The sequence below is a fragment of the Clupea harengus genome, chromosome 11 (assembly GCF_900700415.2).
Source record: "Clupea harengus chromosome 11, Ch_v2.0.2, whole genome shotgun sequence".
Taxonomy (NCBI): domain Eukaryota; kingdom Metazoa; phylum Chordata; class Actinopteri; order Clupeiformes; family Clupeidae; genus Clupea; species Clupea harengus.
The window spans coordinates 9,637,920-9,663,177 of NC_045162.1; the positions used below are offsets into that span (position 1 = coordinate 9,637,920).

The 25,258-nt window shown below is 46.4% G+C and overlaps 1 protein-coding gene and 4 non-coding genes across 5 annotated transcripts; all 5 read left to right on the plus strand.

Annotated features, from left to right (window-relative positions):
• Positions 1-217: 217 nt before the first annotated feature.
• On the plus strand, positions 218-24,206 carry ncapd2 (non-SMC condensin I complex, subunit D2). The gene is made up of 32 exons (XM_012829172.2): positions 218-328; positions 878-1,004; positions 1,108-1,183; positions 1,288-1,346; positions 1,441-1,616; positions 2,156-2,298; positions 3,243-3,370; positions 4,398-4,521; positions 4,720-4,867; positions 5,541-5,738; positions 6,013-6,147; positions 6,358-6,445; positions 6,879-7,068; positions 7,331-7,449; positions 12,105-12,332; positions 12,604-12,778; positions 14,206-14,290; positions 14,769-14,905; positions 15,852-15,984; positions 16,208-16,283; positions 16,463-16,714; positions 17,059-17,213; positions 17,418-17,526; positions 17,816-17,939; positions 18,123-18,278; positions 19,845-20,022; positions 20,659-20,753; positions 20,990-21,070; positions 21,852-22,035; positions 22,804-22,960; positions 23,197-23,307; positions 23,433-24,206. The coding sequence occupies exons 1-32, from the start codon at positions 326-328 to the stop codon at positions 23,513-23,515; spliced, it is 4,233 nt and encodes a 1,410-aa protein (XP_012684626.2). The 5' UTR covers positions 218-325; the 3' UTR covers positions 23,516-24,206.
• On the plus strand, positions 1,694-2,003 carry LOC116222574. The gene has a single exon (XR_004164735.1). It is a non-coding gene; the product is annotated as a small nucleolar RNA U85 (small nucleolar RNA).
• Positions 3,501-3,807, plus strand: LOC116222573. Its single transcript, XR_004164734.1, has one exon. It is a non-coding gene; the product is annotated as a small nucleolar RNA U85 (small nucleolar RNA).
• LOC116222575 lies at positions 6,499-6,793 on the plus strand. Its single transcript, XR_004164736.1, has one exon. It is a non-coding gene; the product is annotated as a small nucleolar RNA U85 (small nucleolar RNA).
• Positions 13,029-13,325, plus strand: LOC116222572. The gene has a single exon (XR_004164733.1). It is a non-coding gene; the product is annotated as a small nucleolar RNA U85 (small nucleolar RNA).
• Positions 24,207-25,258: the final 1,052 nt, after the last annotated feature.

Consider the following 25,258-nt stretch of genomic DNA (forward strand, 5'->3'; position numbering starts at 1 on the left):
GGGCAGATTTGAGGGTACATGCAACTGCATTTTCCAAAATATTTCATGAGTTTCTGGACATGCTGTGAACAGGTACACCCAGAAGACATTTTTAGGCTCTAGGATTTTTTTGTCGAAAAGTGCCACCTAGTGGAAAAATAGGTGCTCTTCGTGACTAGGAATTAGGGAGGTGTGGTTATGACGTACATCCTTTGGCGGGCTTGCTTGGGAAATTCAAAGCTGTGAACCGTTCGCTTATTTAGTTTCCGTCGCAGTGTTTGTGAGGATCATTTTAAGAGCGTCTTTTAAATTTTTGTTTAGGTTAAGTAAATCAGCCGAGTTGTGGATGGTGAGTAAACTGTTTTTGATTTCACATTGTTGGTGTGGCATGACTAATGTTGGTCTTAGTTGATTCCCTGCCGCGTGTGTTTTCAAACCGCAGGAAGAGATGGCTAATGTTAACTTTAGCTAACTGCCTTCTAGCTACGTGCGTTTCTAATGTAACGTTAGCGACAAATGCTGCTAATACAAACGTTACTTATTGAATACACACTGGGAGCTTTTTCGTATTTCTTGCAGTTAGTTATGTGAAACAGTTTGCCTTACAAATTGACACATTTTTTATGTCGTTTTATTTCAAATTCAGTGCGTGCTCAGAGGCTCTCATGCTACATTGAAACTGGTCTCCGCTTTTGTTTTGGTTTTCACTCAGATAACAAGTCCATACAAATCTAGCTACGTGCCCTGTATAACAAACCAACAACGTTGCCTAACCTAAAAACGGAAAAGCTAGTTACTACCTAGACTGCTTGCTCGAGCACAAGCAGTGTTGTCTCCATACAGTTTCATAGTAGAAACAAATAGCCACATTAGCCATAACTACATGCCATTTTTATAGCCAGCTGCGATGTCGTGGGACTTCAATTTACCGGTCAGCGTGGATGACCTCGTCAAGGCGGGTGGTGTGGGCCAGTACGTGGTTCAAGATGTTTTAACTCCAAAAGAGCTGCCATCTCATCTCAACAGTAAGCATCAACTGACTACCATTCAAATACACTTTCTGGCCCATTGGCAAAGTGATGTTCTATTATCCTCCTGAACGCGTTGTCTTGTGTCTTTGAAAACCAGGATTTAAACTTGCTCTGCGTAACCAGGGCCCACTGAGTATCCTCGAGCATTTCGACACAACATACAGCGTGTTACAGTGAGTACTTGTACCTACATCATTTTGTATATTTGATGTAAAGGGGAAAAGCTGCCTTTGACGAAACATGGAATAAGGTATTAAAACGTTAAACTGTTCTGCAGGCACTGGCGAACTCTGGACGTGGCAATGAAGGAGGAAACTTTGGAATTACTTATACAAGGTCAGTTTACCAGACTCTTAGTAAGGACCACTACCGTCGTTGTGTAATATAAATATAAAACTAAATGTTCCCTCCCCCTGCACCATTTTGGTAGTGGTCAGAGGCCTGTCGGTATCCCTGCCCTCTATGCTCGATTCTGGCGCTCTCTCATCCGACGACCGCAAGCTGCAGCTCAACGCTGTTAAGATGGGCGTCTTCCTGCTCTGCAAGTTAACCGAGACCCTGGAGAGTGATTCTTACAGGCAGAGTATTGTCACTGCCCCAGTCAAGGTAAACCAGTCCTGTGTGGTGCACAACCTTCTTGTGTGGTGTACTTGTACATGACCTGGTTAGCAGATGCTGTTCGTGCCCAATGATGAGACCAGGCACACTTGAGCTAATTGGCTGAGGGGTCATGTAGTCCTGCTTTCTGATTGGTGGGTAATCTTGGCAGGGAAGCGAAGGTTTGCTTCTCTGCTGTAAGGGTCCACCTAAAGAAAACTGGCAGCTACCCTAAACGAGACACTCTCTTTGAGTCGTGAGTGGGAGACTAGGGAACTGCTTACATTGTGTGTGTGTGTGTGTGTGTGTGTGTGTGTGTGTCAGTAAGCATGGAATCATGACTCTCTCTGTGACAGCCAATCAGTATTGATTTTGTTCTTTGGTAATCTGAGGGCAATCGGCAATGATCAGAATCTTTGCAGTTGGCTTTCAAAGAGCTGACCTAATATAGGACAAGGTATAAAGGATTGAGCGGAGCAGATGTTTTTATGTACAGGTGTATGTGCGCGTGCATGCACTCATCTTTGTGTGTTTGTGTGCGATTGCAGGGTGGTAAGAAGAATAAAGGCGGCGAGGGCCTGATGCAGTGGGAGTCGGAGAGGGAGGTGGTGCTGCAGTGTCTCTCTCAGCTCCTGCAGCTGGACATCCGCTCCCTCTGGAGCCTGTCACTGGTGGAGGAGGAGTTTGTCAGGTCTGTTCTGCTTGTTGCCTGTATACTCATTAGGGGTGGGAACAGTACCATCACAATAGTTTGGCCATGGGACGATATCATTGGGATTCTTTACATTTTACGATACAGCTAGTATTGCAATTCGAGTCTGCGATACATCGCAATTTATATCTCCCATATATTGTTTCCTGTACTGGGAATAAATATTGTGGTGATTGCCATTAGCCTGACGATGTCATACTCATAATTCTAGTCAGAATATGAGTCTGATATCGCTCCATTGGGCTGTGATTATAGGGCGTGTTTCAACCGAACCGGGAGAAAAAAGGCCTCTTCGCTCAATTGGTTACCTACAACCAATCAGAACAACGTAGTATGTGACCAGGGCCAGCTGATAAATTAAACTTTTACCGGATCCCGTAGGAAGGAAGGCAAAAACATCTTTTCGATTGACATGCCTTGATCGTGTTTCTCTGTTCCTCTTTCAAAATGAATGCACTGTCAATGTCTAAATGGACTCGAATCTATACATTTCAGCTCTCCAGCGGCAGCCATGTTTGTTGAAAACGAATTCAACCTGTGTGTTGATGACGTGGTTGATTACGTTACTGTTGATCATCTGTCCATCACCGTATAAAGCCCGCCTTGACAATTTGATTGGTCCGGCAATTTCTGTCCGTAGATCATTTCTCCCCAATGGAGTAATGCCAGACCGAACTTCCCGACTTCAAATGTTGTGGGCGGGGCTAAGTTCGGTCTGGTATCCAGGCTAGATTGCCATCGCTTTATGTTGATATCGTGACAAAATAAATACATCGATACAGTGTAGCATCACAATATTTTTTTTATTTTCCCTCCCATCTCTAATAATTATATATATTGTGAAATCTTATAACACAATGCTCTTTCCTGTATTATCCTCTCGGATGTTAATATCTATTGCCTTTTTTTGTGTGTGTGTGTAGCTGCGTGACGTGCTGTTGCTATAAGCTTCTGGAGAATCCTACCATCAGCCACGTGAAGAGCAAACCTACCAGAGACTTAATCATACACATAATTGGGGTCATGATCAAGAAATACAACCACATGCTGGGTCAGTATACAGACATATGCGTCAGGCATTCCGTTAGCCGGTAATTCGTTTGGATTTTATTTGTTTTGCCTGGTCAAATTTATATTAAGAAAGATAGTGGTAGTGGTGTACTTGTACAGATGTTGTTCATGCCCAATGATGAGACCAGGCACACTTGAGCTAATTGGCTGAGGGGTCATGTAGTCCTGCTTTCTGATTGGTGGGTAATCTTGGCAGGGAAGCGAAGGTTTGCTTCTCTGCTGTAAGGGTCCACCTAAAGTAAACTGGCAGCTACCCTTAATAAGACACTCTCTCTTTGAGTCGTGAGTGGGAGACAAGGGAACTGCTGACATTTGTGTGTGTCTGTCTGTGTGTGTGTGTGTCAGTAAGCATGGCATCATGACTCTCTCTGTGACAGCCAATCAGTATTGATTTTGTTCTTTGGTAATCTGAGGGCAATCAGCAATGATCAGAAGCTTTGCAGTTGGCTTTCAAAGAGTTGAAAAAGTGTCCACTGACCACTCCCTTCAGAACGAATCAAGGCTCCCCTCTGCGTCGGGGTCCTATCGGGAATTATTTTCATATACTGACTGGCGCACTATACATTTGTATTACACTATACATCCCTTACATATGTGTCAGGGATTCTGTTAGCCGTTAATTCGTTAGCAATAGTAAGCAGTGCATTTTTGTTTTGTTCTTTTTATCTTTGAATGCTAGAAAAGTGTGTGTTTTTAAAAGCTACACTTAAGTTTCTTTGTATAGTTTTATATCTGGTCTGGTTCTTTAGTTTCAAGCATCCAAAAAGGACGTCATTTCTTTGTTAGCTGTACGTTATATAGTAAGATGTTATTGAAACGTCTCCGTTACAATTAATTCTTCTGGACACCAGGCCAGAAAAAAACCCTTAATGGAAACCCTGATATACATGCAGTAAAGTAGAGGTACAGATGTCCATTTCGGTACTGCAAGCTGAGTCAGTGTCTCTGCAGCAGCAGCAATAATAATAATAATAAATAAATGCTATGGGTTGTGTTTTCCATTACAGGAGCACGCGTGAAGGTGATCCAGCTCCTCCAGCACTTTGAGCAGCTGGCTGGGGTGTGTGCGCAGGCTGTAGCTACCTGGAGCACTGAGTTTGGAGTTAAAGCCATCGCGGGAGAGATCATGAGGTAAAGTTGAGCTTATGTCATGAGCTAAGACACTTCTGGCTCCAGCTTAATGCAGATTTACATGCTGTGGCATATTTCTTTAGTACCCTGTCGGTGTATCTGCCCCCCCCATGGTCGATTCTGCCGCACTCTCGGCAGACGACCGCAAGCTGCTCAATGCAGATGTGTCATGCTGATGCATATTTCTTTGTACCAAAGGGAGATTGGTCAGAAGTCCAGTGAGGAGCTGAGCAGAGAGGGCTCTGGGGTGAAGGCCTTCTCCAGCTTCCTGTCTGAGCTCAGCACCCTGGTGCCTGAACTCATGATCCCCAACATCAGTGTCATACTCTCACACCTGGAGAAAGAGGTATGCACACACACACACACACACACACACACACACACACACACACACACACACACACACACCATTACAGTTCGAGGTCGCAATTCTCATCCAATACACTTCATCAAATAGCTCCCCATGTTCCTCTAGCTGTCTGTTGTGTGTTTGCTCAGAAAAACCTTAGGGTTCGTAATCCACAACAACTTTTTGCCAGAATTAACTTTAACTAGAGGTGGGAGAAAAATCGATACAGTGTAGTCTCACAATATATCTCGTGCGTGATCAGTCAAACAAATGTAACGCACCAAGATGGCTACAGAAACTCTCAATATCCGAAATGTAATACATGGGACAAATAAATTGCAGTAAATTAAAGAATTGAATCGCAATACTTTGTATCATGAAATATAAAGAATCACAATAATATTGTGTTAAAGCTCAAATATCAGGACTGTATCGCCCTTCTGGCAATTCCCACCCCTTAAATATATTTTACTATTATAGTCATTGACCTGTACTACCCTCACAGATATGCACACGTTTCTTTGTCAGTTTTTGTGCCAGTTAAATATTGCCAGGTTCTGTAAATATCTGTCATCCAATGAACTTTACTTTTTACTGGTTGGCTTTTAACGGCAGTATTTAATTGTTGTTGCCCACCACCAGCAGCTCACACTAAGCCTTCTCTCTGCAGAGCGCCAGTATGCGCGTTGCTGTGTGTGAGATTCTCGGAGAGGTGCTGGTGCGCATTCTGACCGGAGACCGTCTGGAGGATTCCGCTCGGGCCGACCGCGACCGCTTCCTGGACACGCTGCAGGAGCACATGCATGACGCCCACTCCAACGTGCGCACGCACGTCCTACAGGTCTACGCGCGCATCGTCAACAGCAAGGTAGGCATGTCTGTCTCAGTGCATGGCTGCCCTGATGCCTGAAGTATTAATGGAGCACGGTATCATTAAAGCCATGGTTTCATTTGTGTGGTTTCAGTGGACTTTTCCTAACTACTACTAACTATTGTTTGCAGGTAGAGTTTAGGAATCGGTTGTGTGTGTGTGGGCGCAAGTTTAGTTGTGTAATTTCAATGCGCGACTACTGAGAAATCTAGTCTTGGCTCATGATATTGCCATGTTGGTCATGCATGGTTTGCTCATCTCTTCGCCTCAGGCTCTGCCGTTGTGCCGCTACACCGAGGTGATGGAGCTGGCTGTGGGCCGTCTGGGTGACAAGTCTGTCAACGTGTGCAAGAGCGCCATCCAGCTGCTGGCAGCCTTCATTGCACACAACCCCTACAGCGGCAAGGTATAAACGCCATGCAGTTTACTTGGGAGAGAACTGCCTGTGGTCTGATCATGTCAAACCTACATTTTAAGGCATTTTAAAGTTGGGGTGTTATTGGACCTGTTTGCTGGGTTTTCATGGTTTTGTGGTTTTCATGGTGTTAAGAGTCTGTGGTTTAGGTTAAGTATTAAAGAGGTGCCGCTTTTTTCTCCTTTTGTTTCTTCTGTGCAGCTCAGCAGTGCAGACCTGAAGAAGCCCTTGGAGAAAGAAGCTGCCAAACTGAAAGAGATGAAGGACAAGATGGCGGAGAAGTCGCCGGGTAAGGCCGTTCCTTCATCTGTTTTCATACTCCTTGTATGGAGTATTTATTTTACCCAGTGATGACACCAAGGCGAATACGAGCTCTCTGAAACAGGGACTGGGCTCTCCTGCACTCACGTTGGCTGGTAATCTTGGCAGAGCAGCGGAGTTTTGCTGCTCTGCTGTAAGGGCCTGCCTACATCAGATCCAGTCCTGCTCCAAACACCTTCCTGTAAAGAGATACGGAGAAGGAGACAGGGTGGGACTTATAGTGTGTGTGTGTGTGTGTGCGTGCGTGCAGGTTGAGACTCTGTTTTCTGTGGAATTCAAATTCATTGAGCTATGAGCTTTCCTTAATCTGAGGGAGATGACTTCTCAAAAAAGCACGCCACTGTTACAGATTAAACACTTATTACAGATTGGCTCATGGCTGTGTGTGTGTGTTCGTGCAGTTGCTGTGATCTCGGCTGCTGAATTGTGGTCTGCGATGGAGCCAGAGCTTCTACAGACGGCCAGAGCCCACCTGGAACCCGACAGTGAGGAGGAGTGGGATGAGGAGGAGGAGGTCACTGGAGAAGATGAGGGCAGCGACCGAGACACTGCCATCCAAATTGCCCAGCTCCTCAGAGACAACAAGTATAGGTAAGCACACTGTGACCATCATGAGAAAATGGTTATCACCCAAACAACACTACAAGCTTAAATGGTAAGACACACACATAAGACACATCATTTTGTTTTCCAAGAACAGTCCAGTTGATTTATATCTCAAGCAGCAGTGCCTTCCCCATTAAGGAGTTAATACTGACCATTTAGAGAGGAATGAATAGGTATGGCGGCAGTGTGAAGCTTGGCCCTTGCAGAGTGTCGTCATATTTCATAATGCTTGTATCTTGTATTGCAGGCAGGCAGTGCGTGCGTGTATTCAGGCCCACGGCCGTTTCCCAGACTCCAAGTTCTTCTCTGGCCTCTCCACCCTGAACACCCAGGCAGTGATGGACGCCCTGGGCCATCTGTTTAAAGGTGAGTGGAGACACTAAAACATGGCTGAGATGGGCAGTAGGATCTTCAGTAGTTAGGTGGCATGGTTTGAGCCATAGTTCTTCCTGTTTCTTGATAAATCAATGAACGAAAAGTTTTAAACGGCCAGTCTATAAACGGCGTGCTTAGTTTTGTACTAGCAGGGGTGGGGGGGTGCTAGTGGGCTTGGTCAGTAACTGACTCGCCATAGGAATGGCATTTACGTAGTGTGGTGAATCTATTTACAAACCATGTCGAAATGGGGGGCTACATGGATTTTGTTACTGACCGGGGAGAGGTCCCAGAGCTTAGCGGCTAAATTGCATTGTCTAGAGCAGGGGTCGGCAAGTAACTTGGGCCGCGGGCCAGTATTTTTCCTCGCCACTAGGTGGCGGGCCAAAGTCTGGGTTACTGCATATTAAGACGCTGCGATAGGTGCACTCGCAACAACTAGGCCTACATGGAGAATGGATAGGTCTACTACAAATAACTAATGATAATAAACCATGTGAATGAGCCCATTGGTTGTCTGTTTGAATAATTTAATTATTTTAACGAACTCTGTCTTAACCCCCTGTCAATATAGCCTTGCCTATTGTGAATAATAGCAATGACGAAGTTTTTTTCAACATTGAGCCTCCTAATTAGACCTAGGCTACTACATAGAGTCCATCTTAGACTACTTTTATTTCGAAATAGTTGGTTGACGCACCTCCTTACAATGTTTATTGTTTGGGAAAATAGCGTGCAGAGAGAAATTAGCATACAATGTCTTTGTCAAAAGGTCTGAAGAGGAAAGTTGACAACGACAACAGAGCCTCTTAAACTTTGCCTTCATCTTACCCGGCTTCACTAATGGAAAGCCCATGTGTCTCATCTGCAACAAAGTTGTTGTGGTTTGCAAAGGGTACAATGTCAATGATCTAGCTATGTCTCTTCAATTTAAGGAGTGATGAGGCTGGTGCACTCAATAGCACGCTATCGACTAACATTACCTCAGACAAGGTAGCTAGCAGGTTAGCTGGCAAAATAGTCTTACAAAACGAGATGACGATACAAATTTTAAAAGACGTTTTTTCTGACTTCCACAAACAGAAAACACAGCCGATTACCCACGTTGTCATTATTGGTGCACAAAAACAGCTCTCACTGACTGACACCGGTGCTTGCTTTGTAGTAACAAAGTGACTTGTCATTTCTATGAGTGAGGTAACGTTAAAATTCGCTTTATTGAACGTCCTACAAAAGTCCCCCAATAAAAGTGTCATGGGTTTACGATCCATTTATATTTCATTGATCTAGCGATGTCAATTCAGAGATGCTAGTTATAAACCAACCGACACTTCTCTGTGACAGCCATACGAAGACGTTACGAGAGGGTTGCCTTGCCAGAACAAACAGGAGGATGCTAGATAATATTACTATTTCTAATACGTGGTGGCTCGTCATCGTTGGTGCACATAAATACTGTCTCATCCAGTGAGAATAGACGCGGGCGTTTAGGATTACTAGCCATAACTGTAAAACACACTGTTTCTCCTCAGGCGATCTGTCAGTAGTGAGATGTAGCGATAAAAAACTTCAGAAAAGTCAATGACAGGAAACCCAGTTTCCGGTTTCAAAATAAAAGTAAAATGTTAATCTAACCGTTAGCGGGGTATTATTTCATGAATTAATGTTGTAGTATAAAAACTGTCTCTTTAAAAAAAACTGCTACGATCGGAATAATTTGACGGGCTCAAAATTAACTGGCGGGCCACAATTTACCCGCGGGCCGCCTGTTGCCGACCCATGGTCTAGAGGTTTTAACAGCCCTCCTCGTCCGCAACTTTAACAAAACAATGGGAAAGAAACCTAACCGCTCATCCTACTCACTATCCCTATGTGGTGTGAGAACGAGGTAGTAGAACCTACTGTGTGTGTGTGTGTGTGTGTGTGTCTGTCAGCCTGGCTGAATTCTCACAGTGGTCACTTAACTGATGGCTTTGATCGCACTCCCTGCCCGCTGACTCTGTATCTCCAGACGCAAACTATGGCCATCTTAAGCGTCATTATTGGTTTAGTTCAGGTTTTCCTTTGGTTGGTGGTAATCCCAAAACACATGGAGGTCTCAAATCCAAATGCCAAGGCTTCTCTTCAGGTCACACACAGGTGTGGCCACTAATCCAGAGACAGTAGACCTCTGCTCCCACTGGTGGCCTGATCTAATTGTGTGCCAGCATGCCAGGGCTGGTGTGCTTTTACCAATTAGCCACAGGTAGTAATGTCACTGAAGCTCAGCCCGTAAGTCGGTGCTCTCCCTGCTGTGTGACCCTAACAATGTGGTCTTGGAGGAAAAGCTTGTCAATTTTTTTTAGATTAGATTCAACTTTATTGTCATTGCACAGAGTACAAGTACTGAGGCAACGAAATGCGGTTAGCATCTAACCAGAAGTGCAAAATCAGAAGAGTGCAGAGTATGTGCAAAGTGGTAATATAAAAATAGACAAATAGAATATATACAGTATAGGATATGAACAGTAAGCAGCAATAATTGTGATTAGTGCAGATGTGATATAGATATATGTAATGTGCAGGTGAAGTACAGGTGAAAGTGGCAGTAGAAGTTATAAATGAGGTAGGAGACATGATAAGATATAAATACGGTGGATATGGACAACAATATTAAATAAATAGATATAAACAATTGAACAGTTTTAGTGCAAATGTTCAGTGGCTGGGGGGAGGTGTGTGGCAGTCAGGCCAGGGTAGAGGGGGGAATACAGTCACTGTAGGAAGGAATGTGAGGGGGTAGCCAGGGGGGCTTTCACCGTGATGCAGGGTGACAGCCGCAGGGAAGAAGCTGTTCCTGAGCCTGCTGGTCTGGGAACGGAGGGCCCTGTAGCGCCTCCCTGAGGGGAGGAGGGCAAACAGTCTGTGGTTGGGATGGGAGCGGTCCTTCTCGATGCTGCGCGCTTTCCGCAGACATCTTTTGCGCTGGACAGCCTCGATGGTGGGGAGTGGGGAACCAGTGATGCGTTGGGCAGTTTTCACTACCCTCTGGAGAGTTTTGCGGTCCGCAACAGAGCAGCTTCCATACCAGACTGAGATGCAGTTGGTGAGGATGCTCTCAATAGTGCAGCGGTAGAAGTTCACCAGAATCTGAGGAGATAGATTTGCCGCCTTCAATCTCCTCAGGAAGAAGAGACGCTGGTGAGCCTTCTTGACTAAGGTTGAGGTGTTGAGGGTCCAAGAGAGGTCCTCGGAGATGTGGACACCCAGGAATTTAAAGCTGGCGACACGCTCCACCTCCGTCCCGTTGATACAGATCGGGGTGTGTGCGCCACCTTTGGTCCTCCTGAAGTCCACAATTAGCTCCTTGGTTTTCATGGTGTTGAGAGCCAGGTTGTTGTTAGCACACCACACTGCCAGGTGCTGGACCTCTTCCCTGTAGGCCGACTCATCGTTGTTGTTGATGAGGCCAATCACCGTTGTGTCGTCTGCAAACTTTACAATGGTATTAGAACCATGTACAGCTGTGCAGGCGTAGGTGAAGAGGGAGTAGAGGAGAGGGCTCAGCACGCAGCCCTGTGGAACACCAGTGTTCAGGATGAGGGTTGAGGAGGTGTGGTTGTCTAACCTGACAGACTGAGGTCTGTTGGTTAGGAAGTCCAGAATCCAGTTACTGAGGGAGGTGTTGATGCCCAGATCACTGAGCTTTGTGATCAGTTTGGAGGGGATTATGGTGTTAAATGCAGAGCTGTCTATGAACAACAGTCTCGCGTATGTGTTACTGTTGTCCAGGTGGGAAAGGGCGGAGTGTAGTGCCGTGGAGATGGCATCCTCCGTGCTCCTATTCTGGCGGTAGGCGAATTGGAGGGGGTCCAGTGTGGGTGGTAGACATGTTTTGAGATGAGCCAGGACCAGCCTCTCGAAGCACTTCATGATGGTTGGAGTGAGTGCAACTGGGTGAAAGTCATTGAGGCTCGCTGCCTTGGAGTGCTTTGGCACCGGCACGATGGAGGTGGTTTTGAAGCACGTGGGGACAGCTGCTTGAGCCAGTGACATGTTGAATATGTCAGTCAAGCTGTCATGTCGCACAGGCCCTGAGCACCCGTCCAGGGATGCCATCAGGGCCAGCAGCCTTTCGTGCATTAGTCCTGCTCAGTGCAGCACATACATCGGTGGAGGAGAGTGTGAGAGGTTGGTTGTCTGTAGTGAGCACAGCCTTGATGGCCGCCTCCTGGTTGTCCCTGTCGAAGCGTGCATAAAAGCTCTTAAGCTCATCAGGGAATGATGCTTCGCCAGTTTGGGGGGAGGTGTTGGTGGGTTTATAGTCCGTTATGGCCTGGATGCCTTGCCACATGCGTTGAGGTCTGAGTTGTTTTTGAAGTGCTCCTCAATCTTTGGCTTGTAGCTGTGCTTGGCCTTTTTGATGCCCCTCTTCAGGTCGGCCCTGGATGAACTGTAGGCCTGGGTGTCACCTGATCTGAAAGCAATATTGCGTAAATGTACCCCTTGTTGGTGTTTTTGACATGCCTTAAGTCCACAATACCACAGCGTTGCCTCCAGATGTTAAACTCTCATCACTAGTGCTGAAGTCGCTGGCCCTGCAAAACTAATGTCTGTAGTCATTTGTATCGTGTAGATGGTCATCCCTTCCTCCTCTGTCGCTACAGGGTCAGAGGATGAGGATGAGCAGCCCCAGGATGCGGCTCAGCTGCCTCCTCCCCCCTCCTCCGAGGAGGGCCAGGGCGCGGAGAGGGCCAAGGACGGGGTGGACGAGGGCGAGCTGAAGAAGCAGGAGATGCTGGTGCAGTACCTGAGGGACACGGAGGGCTTCGCCCTGCAGGTGGAGAGGGCCATTGCCATCATCAACAACATGCTCTACTGGAAGACCACCACAGGTGAGAGGGGGTCCCGCTGAGCTTAGCTGGGATGGGATGGGAAGTTTTAACACCCGAGGAGTTGCACATCTGTGCATTGCTTTTTTCACCTGATCTTTCCATCAGCTGATATCTGATTCTCCTGGAAATTTGCTGTAAAAAAGTGCTTAGTTGAAGTGCTTGGTTCTGATGATGTTCGAAAGTGATCTGTGCAAGAGTAAGGGTTTGAGGGGTGTGTGTGTGTCTGCTGTCCGTGTAAGACGAGTAGAAACCCTTCTCTTGTGTGTCCCAGTGGTTCAAGAGGCCATGCAGTTCTGTGTGACTGCGTATGAGTTCAGCGTTGCCAACTCGCTGTCGGGTGTGAGGAAGATGCTGCCGCTGGTCTGGTCCACGGACACCGCGGTGAAGGACGCAGTGGTGCAGGCCTACAGGCGCCTCTACCTCAATCCTCAGGGAGACAACACCAGGTAAGAGTTCAGTTCTGTGTAGACACGCACGCACGCTCGCTCGCACAAAGCAAGGGAAGGGTCACGCTCACACAGGGTTTGAAGTGGTAAATCTTGGGAGACATTCAAGAGCGACGGTTAATGAACATTTGTGTGTACTGCTACTGCAATGCCAGCCTTTCTGGTGTGCCAGCATGTACGATCCAAAACCAAGTGGGAGAAATATGCATAAAAAGTCTAAAGAAACTGAAAATGATATCTAGTATTTGTTACCCAGTGATGACACCAAGGCGAATACGAGCTCTCTGAATCAGGGACTGGGCTCTCCTGCACTCACGTTGGCCGGTAATCTTGGCAGAGCAGCGGAGTTTTGCTGCTCTGCTGTAAGGGCCTGCCTACATCAGATCCAGTCCTGCTCCAAACACCTTCCTCCACCTGTAAAGAGATACGGAGAAGGAGACAGGGTGGGACTTATAGTGTGTGTGTGTGTGTGTGTGTGTGTGTGCAGGTTGAGACTCTGTTTTCTGTGGAATTCATTGAGCTATGAGCTTTCCTTAATCTGAGGGTAACTACTCTGAGAATCCTTTAGCCAGTTTCAACACACACACACACACACACACACACACACAAACGAATCGATAATGACTTCACAAATCGTTCCCAGATGACAGAAATGGTTGTACCCAAAGTGCTTTCCTTTTAACTACCTCACCTTTCTCATTGCTTTTCTCCCCCACCACATCAGTTAACGAACAGACACTTGTGGCATTTTGTCCTGTTTTTCTTTTATGATTTTACGAAGGGTATTTGACTGTTCTGAAAGGCAATTATGATAATGCACAAGTGTTATCCTTTGTACTCTGTCTTACTGCGTGGCCCCTCTATGCCTGTGGTGATGGCAGGGGGAAACCTCTGCCCCAACCCCGGAAGAAGTCAAGAGTAAATCCAATGATAATTGTTATGTGGTGATTTCTCTAAGCCCCTTTCCTCTTAAATGGCTGTTTAATTGTTGGTGTCACACGAATTGCCCAGCATCACAGAATTAATTGAATGTCACAGAATGGAAAAACTCAGTTAAATATGACTGTTGCAGACATGGGTAATTTATGCATGGATTCGTAGTATTATTATTATTATTATTATTATTATTATTATTTTGAACCTATAAATGCTAATATGCTGGGAAATCCAAAGTATGAGCATTTTTGGTTTTAATATCTGTGCTTTACACATGTCGGGTGAAATTATCTCCATATTGGCCTGGTTTTGTAGGGTCAGCACCTGTTTGGAGGGTGAACTCATCCTGGTGTTTTGGCACTTACTAATCCTGGTCAGCTTAGGATATAGGCCAATGTTGCAAAAACATGTTAGTGATGGACTGGTATTGTTCTTCTCTACCCGCTCTTGCCCTATCTTTATTTACCCATCCTCCTACTGCTGTCTCTCAGGGCCAAAGCGCAGACTCTGGTGGACAGCCTGTCCGAGCTGATGGTGGACGCCTCTCTGGGAACCATCCAGTGTCTGGAGGAGATTGTGAGTAGAGGCCGCATGTTCATAGTGGCAGGAAGGCGTTTCTTGTATTGGGGGAGGGAGGGGGGGTGGCTAAGAACTTGCCACTGTCTCATTTGTTTAGCATTTTGATAATGTACTTTTTTTGCTTAAAGCGTCAGGTGCACAAACTACTAGACATGCCACAAACGGCCAACTGCTGCCTTAATTTGATGGAAGCTAACTGGCACCTTGACTAGTGCTTAACTAGCACTTCAGCAGTTACATTCCTGCACTTCTTTTTCTTTCTATGTTGTTTTTCTATTTCTTATGTAAAGTAGTATGTATTGTTACACCAGGTTTTTATTGCTCTTAGCTTGACTGTTCTCTCCCTTGTAAGTCGCTTTGGACAAAAGTGTCTACTAAATGTGGAAAAGCCTAGAAAATCCATATTGATAAACACTCCCCCTCAAATTGACCAACAACCTTTTCTTTTTTTTCTTTTTCTGTCTTCTCTCCACAGGTGCAGGAGTTCTTCAGCAATGAGACTGCTCTGCAGGTGTCTGTGGTGCAGGCGCTGTGGGAGAGGTTCTCCGGCAAGCGGGAGACCACAGCCCTGCACAGGCGCGCTGCCGTCCTGCTGCTGGGCATGGCCGCACGGTGAGGCCACCATTGTTAATAGTCCTTTTGATGGCGTCCTGCTTTCCCCCCCGCTCGAACATTAAAGCGAATACAAGCCCATTTGAATCAAAGGTGGTTGTTCCCTCTCCTCCCGTTGCGTGGTGCTTTTCTTCAAAGCAGCGCTAATTCACTGCTTACTTCATTTTTAAAGACGTGCTTTCATGAAGAAAGGCCCCTATTTCCAACTAGGATGCATAAAGAGAGGTGCTGGCTTTGTGCGCGCCAGTAGATATGGAGACTCGTTTCCCCGAGAATTCCATTAGCAATGAACGGCAAAGTTCAGTGCCTCGGTATGGCGATGGGCTTGGCGCACGAAACAAATTATTTTTTCATGACCTTCACTGCCCTGTAAGAATGCTCAGCCAACACAGATTGCAATCCTATGGGAGCTTGTATGTTTAAAAAAAAAAAAAGGCGAGCGAAAGAGATGGAGAAGGAAGGAAAGACAGATGTCAGCCTGTTGGCTCATCTTGCTCTGCCTCCCATGGCCCTGTTCACAGCGTTTTGAAAACACACGGCTGGAGGGAACCACCCACGGCGCCTCATGAATACTGGTGCGTGGTTAAAACCAATCTAAAGGATATGTGCTGCACTGCTCCTTTCGGCTGCAGCGTTAGTCAGATCACGCTCACACACACACACACACACACACACACACACATACCCTTACCCCTCACACACATGGTTTTTAATAAGGTGGCCCCACAAAAAGGTTTAGATTTTTTTTTTTTTTAATGTTTTATTGCGTGTATTAAGTGCCTTGGTTAGGTATTTATTGATATAGATTTTACAATACTTTTTTTTTGCCATATATTCCCTACAGTTGCTGATATGTACGTTTACGTACGGTTATTTTTCAAAAAGGCCGGTCAACATGATGTGTTTTTTTGTTTGCTTGTTTTGTGTGTGTGTGCGTGCGCACTAGGGCGGAGAGAGAGGTGGTCCTCAGTAACCTGGACACACTCTGCTCAGTGGCTCTGGGGGAGTCTGTAACGGAGGATTACCTGCTGGCCAGAGACACGGTCATCACCATCTGCAACATCACCGATCAGATTAGGGTATGCACACGCACTTTATCATTTCTGCTATGTTGGCCCATGTCAATGTGTTTAGTACATTTAACCCAGGATAGAGAAATTCATTCAACCAGAAGTGTGTTGGTGGCTAACATTACATTTGTGTTTAGACCTATACATCAATCGGCAGCAAGTCTGCCAGAATACCAGTAGTTTGAATTGTCAGTGCAAGTGACTTAACTGAGTGCATGTAAACCTGTTTCAGCTGTCCAAAGGAGCCCCTTTCAGGCTGCCTCAGGATCACCAGCTCTTCAGCTGCCTCACCCAGGCCATCGCTGATGGTATATATACACACACCCACCCATGCACGTACACACGCACACACGCCACCTTCGTGGTACCACCATAATTCCTTGAATGCAGTTCTAGTTATGTTTTTTTTTTTTTTCTTTCCTCACAGCACTCATTTGCATGGCATGATGGTAGATGTAGTTCTTAACTCTCTCGTTCTCTTGTTTAGGGGTTGTGCTCTCCGACCCCCACTGGCAGACCTTCATGGAGCAGGCCGTGCGTCTCATCTACTTCCTGGCCGAGTCACCTGACCAGCTGTGTGGCCACCTTCTCCAGCGCTCCGCTCGCCTGCTATTGGAGCAGGCCACTGAGGCTGGACCAATAAGCCAATCAGACGATACAGTTGTTGCGCAATCACAGATGGAGGAGACTATCCAATCACAGGGTTCCTCCCAGGACCTGAAGGAACCGGGACAACAAGGTGAACAGACCCTCTAGTTATTTTGCATGACCTCATCAGTAAACAATAAGTATGTCTTCAGGCAATTGACGTCTCATGAAATTGGATCAGGCATAGGTGTTCGTGTGTTAAAGTTAGCTGGCAAAAGTTGTTGCATTTGTGTATTTTCAGATCTTACAGGGCGTATCAGTAGCACTTGGTCAAATAAGTGCACGTAGAAAAGCATAAAGCCCTCAGAACATTGATGCATCTCTCTCTCCCCCCACCCCCCTGTGCAGTGAGCTGTGTCTCTGGCCATCATGGATAAATCTCTAAGCTCTTGTTGTTCCCCTGTATCTACCCCCCTCCATCCTCTCCCTGTGCAGTGAGCTGTGTGTCTCTGGCCCAGCTGCTGGCTCTGTGTGGGGGCGTGACCTTCTGGCAGGTGTCTCACCTGGAGCGCAGCGTGAGCGCCGAGCTCCGCAGGAGGAGAGGAGAGAGGGAGGAGAAGGAGGAGAAGGGACCCACCAGCAAGTCTAAGGTCAGTGCCCCTAGTAGTGAAAATAGTCATCCTTTCAGTGTTCCTGCAGTACGTACGTGAGGTGGCTGAATTAGGTTATTGAATATGTCAATGTAGAGAACATAGACCTGTATGGGTGTTCATGACTTGTGATCATTTAGACGGCTCATTTTGGCAACTATGCTGCCTGTAGCTTTCATGGCTTCTCATTGGTTGACCCCACAGCAAGACGGCAATGACAGTGTGGAGGAGGAGCTTGGCTTGGTTGGCGCCTCGGCGGAGGACACAGAGGCCGAGCTGATCCGCAAGATCTGTGAGTCGGAGCTGCTGGCAGGTAAGCCTGGATCCCCAATGTAAAGTGTGTTGTGTCCTGGTAATGAGACCACACCACACCACTGAGTTTACCCTTCCGAAGTCCAGCATGCTCTAAGGGCCACTCAAAGACTAATTACTTTATAACTTTATTAATATATAGCTTTATTACTCCTCTTAAATGTCTGACCCAGTGGGCAATGACAATGGCGGTACAAATCTGTATAACACGTAGGAATGTTGGAACACTGATTGGCTGTACCAGTTTGATAATGGAGCACTATCCCATCTCCTGTCTCTCTCTCTCTCAGAGGAGAATCTGCTGTGTGTGTTTGTGCCGCTGCTGGTGAGGGTTTGCAGCTCACCAGGCCGTTACGCCCATCCTCAGCTCACCGCCGCAGCCTGCCTCGCTCTCTCCCAGTACATGATGATCAGGTAACCATGACAACACCGTGCCTGCCGGAGAGCTCTGCGAGCTGTGGTGATGGAGATAAAAAAAATGTATTCCATTACCAGCTAGGTCCCTGAGAATGTTCAACTTCAAAAGACATTTAATGTTTTCCCTTTAGTGTTTTGTCCATGTGTTAATAAAGTGTGTGTGTGTGTGTGTGTGTGTAGCCCTGCTGCTTGTAAGGAGCACATCCGTCTCCTCTTCACCATCCTGGAGAAATCCCCCCTACCCATTGTGAGGTCCAACACAATCGTTGCCCTCGGCGACCTCACTGTGCGCTTCCCAAACATTCTGGAACCCTGGACTCCCAACCTCTATGCCAGGTGAGAATTCCCAACCTCTGTGCTAGGTTATGAGACAACAACACCCATAATTATCCACAAACTTGTAGTCAAACTTTCCTGCTTAAAAGTAGGGGTGTGCATATTAACCATTTTTGATATTTGAAAATGAATGGTTATTTGGTTGTTGGTTGGCTGACCGTAAGGCTACAGAAATGGAAAATGTATCTGGGGAAAGTAGTGCAACCTTTTCGTGTGTGTGTGGACACTGGCGTGATAGCCATAGGAGTGGGTAATTGAGATTGGTGTTGATGACCTCAGACATCCTTAAAACGTGTTGGCTGACTTGTAGTGCCTAATCGCTCCTAATCAACACTCAACTTCACCAATGTACCTGAGGGGAGGCCTTTCCTATGTCTACAGAAAACTGAGTAGAGTAGTGAGGTAGCTCCCCATTAATGCCCATGGATTTAATAGGAGACTGTGGCTGAACAGCTGTCCATATACTTTCAATGCGGACGGCACATCATGCTCGCATGGTGGCCGGTTTCTCTGTGGTGTCTTACCTGTTCCCTATGTCCAGCAGAGGGCAGTATCTTTATCTTCATATATGGATGAACATCATTTTGTGATTATGCAACCGTTTGGACGGTTACATTTAAAATGCCCAGATGTTGGTTAGAATGGGCATTTTAACATGGTTACGGTTTCTATTGGAGATGTGCTCCAGTTAACTGCTGTAGTATTTGGTACACAGAAGAGATGAACCTAGAAGAGAATGGTATTGAGCACTCCTCTCCACTGACAAAAAAAAGCCTCTACAGGGACCGGGCAGCACACCTTAACTTTTCCTCTCTGCAAGACACGGTCCCGTTACCTTGACAACACGCTCACCACACAAATCCTCTCTGAAGCGCCCTGACCCCCCCCCCTACCATCAAAGAAAAGAAAAAAAAACTCCACATCCTCCCCCCTCCCTCCCTGCTGGGCCACCCATTCTTTTCTCCGCCAACGTGGCTGTAAAGCTATCCTCTCTTCCATCCCCTTCTTTAATGGCAGAAACCAATTGTGTGCATGACAATGATGGCTGATTATGGTTCTCATTGCTGCTGGCGATTGCTCCTGGGGGGCCACAGGGCAGTGTAAGGGGTCCCTGGTGGGCCTGATTGTGCTGCTTTTGTAGAGGAATAATTACCCATGGCGGTTGCCCCCCTGACCTGAACAGCGGTGTCCGTATTACCCTCTGCGTAGCCGCCTTTCTGATCACTAACCCCAGTGGGAGGCGGGTGGGTTTTGCCCACTGGCTCTAACACGTGTACAAGCACACTTCCACCCTTACATGAAGAGTAGAAGCACACACATACACTATGATTATTGAATGATGTTCATAATATAGATTTTGGAGTGATCTTTGAAATATTGCAGTAAGTCATTAATCAATATGAACATCACAGCCGGGGGGAAATCCTTCAGCATATTACTTAATGCCTTTGAAACATTTTGGTTATTTATAAACTGCTGTCATATTGTCTCCTTCAGCTCTGTTTCATTGTGTCTTTGAACTTTAAAAACATGTGTTTTGGTGTTGCTGTGTGTCTCATGACGCAGGTTGAGTGACGAGAACGCCTCGGTCAGGCTGACGGCCATCACAGTCCTCACGCAACTGGTGCTGAAGGACGTCATGAAGGTCAAAGGTCAGGTGAGCGAGGTGGCCGTGCTTCTGCTGGACCCGGAGCCGCACATCGCCAGCCTGGCAATCAATTTCTTCAACGAGCTCTCCAACAAGGTACGCACCCCAGACCGCTGCCTGGCTCTGCATTCGGACCAACCTGATGGCATTTCACATTTACACTTATTCTTTCAGCAGATGCATAGATAATACATGTCATCAGTATCAGTATCCGTATCAGTCAGTGTTTGTAGATCAAGACTGACTTTGACAATGTGGACGGGGGCCATGTGATCTGTTTTTTGCCGTTATTGTCAGTTGTTGGCATCACTGCTGTTGTTATGCTACATTTAAACGATGAGGTCACCTCCAGAATATACACCATCCATACCAGAGCAAGTGGACTCTGCGTCCAGGCCAGCAGGAAGCCGTTATGGTTCGATTAGCTCAGGATGTACATGTCATGATCTGAATTCTTTCCCCTAACAAAAACGTAATCAATATCGTCTTATCCAAAACTATTCCGTTCAATTCGATTTTATTTATATAGTGTAAAAGCTATAGGAGGCACTATTACGACTGCTATTCTATGTACTCTATTTTCTTTTAATTGTTGGTTAGTTTTCCTTTTTATTATTTATTTATTTATTTATTTATTTATTTATGTTCCTGAACCAGCCAGCATAATGAGATGTGACATCTCAGTAGAGTGGTGTGATGGGTCTGATTTCTTTCCTTCTGTGTAATGTCCAGGACAACGCCATTTATAACCTGCTGCCTGACATCATCAGCCGCCTTTCTGACCCAGAGAGGGGTATGAAGGAGGAGGACTTCAACACCATCATGAAGTCAGTCACTCACCCACTCATTGTGTCCACAAAATCATCTGTGTGTCTGTAGATCTGTTTGTGTGTCTGTGTACATCTGTTTGTGTGTCTGTGTACTTCTGTTTGTGTGTAGATCTGTTCTGTTTGTTGGGCTGGAGACAATTTTTCTGCATAATTTTGTTAATTAGTGCACTTTGCATTTCATTTCAATATATAAATAATCCCCTTTTTCTTTTTTCCTCTCTCTCTCTGCTCAGGCAACTGTTCTCTTACATAACCAAGGAGAAGCAGACGGAGAGCCTGGTGGAGAAACTCTGTCAGCGCTTCAGAACGGCAAAGTTGGTTAAAACCCACCTCTTCTTTCTGTCTGTCGCTTCTCTGTTCCTTCGTCAAAGATTCCCCACCCACACTTCTCATTCTTTCGGCTCCTCAATTCGTGTGTGTGTGTGTGTGTGTGTGTGTGTGTGTGTGTGTGTGTGTGTGTGTGTGTGTGTGTGTGTGTGTGTGTGTGTGTGTGTGTGTGTGTGTGTGTGTGTGTGTGTGTGTGTGTGTGTGTGTGTGTGTGTGTGTGTGTGTGTGTGTGTGTGGTCGTGACTCTGTAAGATCCTCTCGCTGCTGAGAAGTGGGTCAGAAACTACATCTCCCATGATCCCCACCCCCCGCTGCAGTGAGTGTTGGCCTCTTGAGGACCAGGATTACTGGAAATCATGCAGCCCATCTGCATGAGGAGCCCAGTTATGGCTCAGAGCCACACAGCCTCAAACACTTGGCAAAAACACTAGAATTGGGACTACTACTAATCCCTATACCACAAGGTCCATAGACTTTTATTTAACTTTTTCTTGTATTTCAAGTCTTGATTTACTACTGCTAGGGACTACTAGCATGAGTACTAGCTACTGATGGTACATGAAGTACCTGCGCTACTCTTTGTTATAGGAACCAGTGCTTCAGTTTGGTTAGCTATTCGACATGCGCTCCTTTTAAAGTCAGTGGGCCATTTTTATTTCCCCCTTATCAAAGATGGCAGAGACCACGCTCTTTTCTTTGTTGTCTCTCTGTCGTTCAGACGCCCTGCGGACGTTAACCTTTGACCCCTCTGCCCTTTGTGTGTGTCAGGACTGAGCGCCAGTGGGCGGATCTGGCCATGTCCCTCTCCCTGCTCTCCATGTGTGAACGGGGCTTCAAGCGGCTGCAGGAGTGCTGGGAGTGCTACAGCGACAAGCTCACTGAGGCCGGCGTCTACCAGCCCCTCCTGTCCATCACCGCCAAGCTGCGCCGAGGAGCCAAACCCCTGTTCAAGGTGACGCCTCCCCCCCCCCCCCCCCCACACACACACACACACACACACAAAAGATCACTCTGCAGTGGACCACAGAGAGGCAGAGCCCCTGCGTTTCACACACCCTAACTTATGATGAGATGCTTTTGAAACGCTGAATAGCTGAAGGGTTCATGTGTTGATGCACAAGGTTGGGGCATCAGTGGCCGTGCTGGAGGAGATGAGACGACAAAGTTGAAAACATTATTTTATGGATGTATAGGTTTTTTTTCAGTGGAAGACCCTCAAGGCCTGGCTGCTGTCACCTTCTGTAATCATGTTATGTTAATAAGCAGTAGCGTTAGCAGGATGTCACCCTGGCAACTAAATTCAACATGAATAGATGTTGAATCCGAAACCTACCCTTCTGCCATTGTGCAGGCTACAATCGCAACTTCGTGACACGCTTGCTCTTGAAACTAAAATATTCTAATTTGATGCCATCAAAAACTGTCAAGCTGTTCTGCTTAGCAACCATAGACCTGAAAATAAACTAGTTTAGTTTTGATCGACATAACAAATTCTGAACTCGCAACATCTACTGTTTACATGTAGTTATTGAAAAAAAAAAAAAAACCTTCTCTGTGGAGTTGGTGCTCTTTGCCTACTGATGGATCCTAACGTGTGTGTGTGTGTGTGTGTGTGTGTGTGTGTGTGTGTGTGTGTGTGTGTGTGTGTGTGTGTGTGTGTGTGTGTGTGTGTGTGTGTGTGTGTGTGTGTGTGTGTGTGTGTGTGTGTGTGTGTGCGCAGGCTCAGGTGGAGGAGTTTGAGAAGAAGCTGACGGCGGTCCACACCAAAGGTCTGGAGAATGTAGAGAATGAGGAGCTTGAGGCTCAGAGTGAAGAGCAAAGCCAGACGCAGCTAGTCAAAACCCCAGCACCCCCACGCAGCACTCGCAAGACCAGAGGTACACACACACACACACACGTGCTCACATTCCCACTTTAGCCTGCAAGCAGTGCAGGTACGGCCAGCAGAGCTGCACTTGCACAGGCCCACCAGATGCTAATGAGAACACATTTGTTTCCCTGAGTAAACACGAGTCCTGCCAACACATCTTTCCTCATTTTCCTCAAGCCTTTGCCATGAGATCTGTCTGTTTTTATCACTCACCCTTTCTTTACCCTTATCATTGTCTCACAGGTCGGGTTAAATCCACTATTCCGGAGGAAAGTGACCTTGTGACCCCTAAACAAAAGACAGGCCGACGCCCTCGTAAGGTCATCGTCTTCAGCAGCGATGAGGAAGAGGAGGGTGAGATGACAATGCTTTAGAAGCACCCATCACAGCTGGGCGCATTTCCATTTTTAAAAAAAAAAAAAAAAATTTTATGTAAATGTGCTGTCTTCATGTATTTGTTCTTGTTTATTTTTCTGCAGATGCTGTTATGGAGGAAAGTGAGACTCCCAAAGTGACCACGCCCATCTCTCGGTCCTCGCGGCGCACTCGTCTGCGCCACTGAGCCTCGTCTTCCATCTTGCCTTTTTATCATGGGTCATTTTTAATGTTAATATTAGCATCGGAGGTCCGAGCAGCAAAGCTGCTGGAACTATTTTTTTTTTTACTATGATATATATTTTTTTTTATTATTTTTTTTTTTAAAGACATCTTTCTTGTGTAACTAATGATTACATATTAAGAGTTTTTCAGCAGAGAACTTTATCACAGTTGTCCTGTCTGTATTGGTTTGTTTGTTTGTAGTTGTCTTTACCCTTTAAGGAAATGATTTGCAATGTGAAATCTCTGGGAAAAAGTCACAGGAAACCATAAATAAATAAATAGCCAACATCCCAAACAGCCTGCACCTCTGGATGCTGTGAGCGGTCTTTGACGGTCCACCTCTGGATGCTGTGAGCGGTCTTTGACGGTCCACCTCTGGATGCTGTGAGCGGTCTTTGACCTGCACCTCTGGATGCTGTGAGCGGTCTTTGACGGTCCACTGCAGGAGTCGATGGTCATGTTTGACCTCTGGTGATGGTGTACAGCTATGGAGCCCTGCGGTCTGCGACCACCAGTGACCTTAACCCTCGTTTTTATGTTTCCTCATCTCTCATGTGTGTTGACCTTTTGTCTGTCTTCATTTTAATGTTCACATTTTGAACTGGTGGTTTTAACAGATGCACTTCAAATAAATCTGAATAACTTTTTACAAATCTGTTTTTCTTGCGTCCTTTTTTTCAACTAAATCACTGTTTCTTCAGCTTTCTTTATCCTTCATCCATCTCTCCCTCTCCCCTTGCTCCAAGACTATGTGTGTGTGTGTGTGTGTTATGTGCTTGTCTATGTCCTCTTGCGGGCTCATTACAAATGAGTTGTAGGTTCACACTCCATGTGTGAGTGTGTTTGCCCAGTTGTGTGTACAGTGTGGTGAAGTCATGCTGCTTTGGCAGGCCTGGTTACATCTCTCTCGCTCTCCTCGTAATCTCTCTGCCAGAGTGAAGTGAAAGATGAAGTTGAGTTTGGTGTTTTGTTTTCGAGCGGAGCGGAATGTGCTGTAAGTTTATTGGGCCAGGTTGCAACTCTGGTCCTTGAGGGATACCCTCCATAAGGCGGAGTTGGCCAGTAAGCATAGCAGAGTTGAACATCAATTCTGCTACTTTTACCAGTGTGGCCAAGGAACACTATCTTTAGATAGATCTAAACTTTTGACCTGACCTGACAGCTCTAACTGGGCTGGAACGCCCTCCAGGCCTCTGCATGGAGCTCACAGCTCGATGAGCCTTCATCTGCTGCACTTTCACCGCAGCCAGAGCTTCAGTTTTCCTACAATCATCCTCTCATTCAGACCCCCCCCTCACACACACACACACCACTCACTCTACCCTGCTTTTACAGATGCCCTCACACACACATCGCCCTCTCCTCCTCCTCGCTTGCTCCGAGTGACACAGCATTATAGCCGTAGCCTGACTTCACCTCCTTTCATCCCGCTGTTTTCTCGCCCACTTGTCCTCCCACACGTTCCCTCTTACTCGCTGCAAGTTCTCTTTTAAAAAAGAAAAAAAAATGACGGAGGGAGCACCACGGAGGCCAATTACTCCCCCACCCCTTCACTCCTCTCTCCTCTCCTCTCCTCTTGTGTCTGTCTGCGTGAGTGGGTTTGTGCTGGGAGAGAGTGAGGCTGGCCTACGCTGCGCTGGATGGGATTTTTCATCCGTAGTTTAGACAGAAGTTTTCAGTTTGTGAGTGGAGAGGAGCGAGGGTG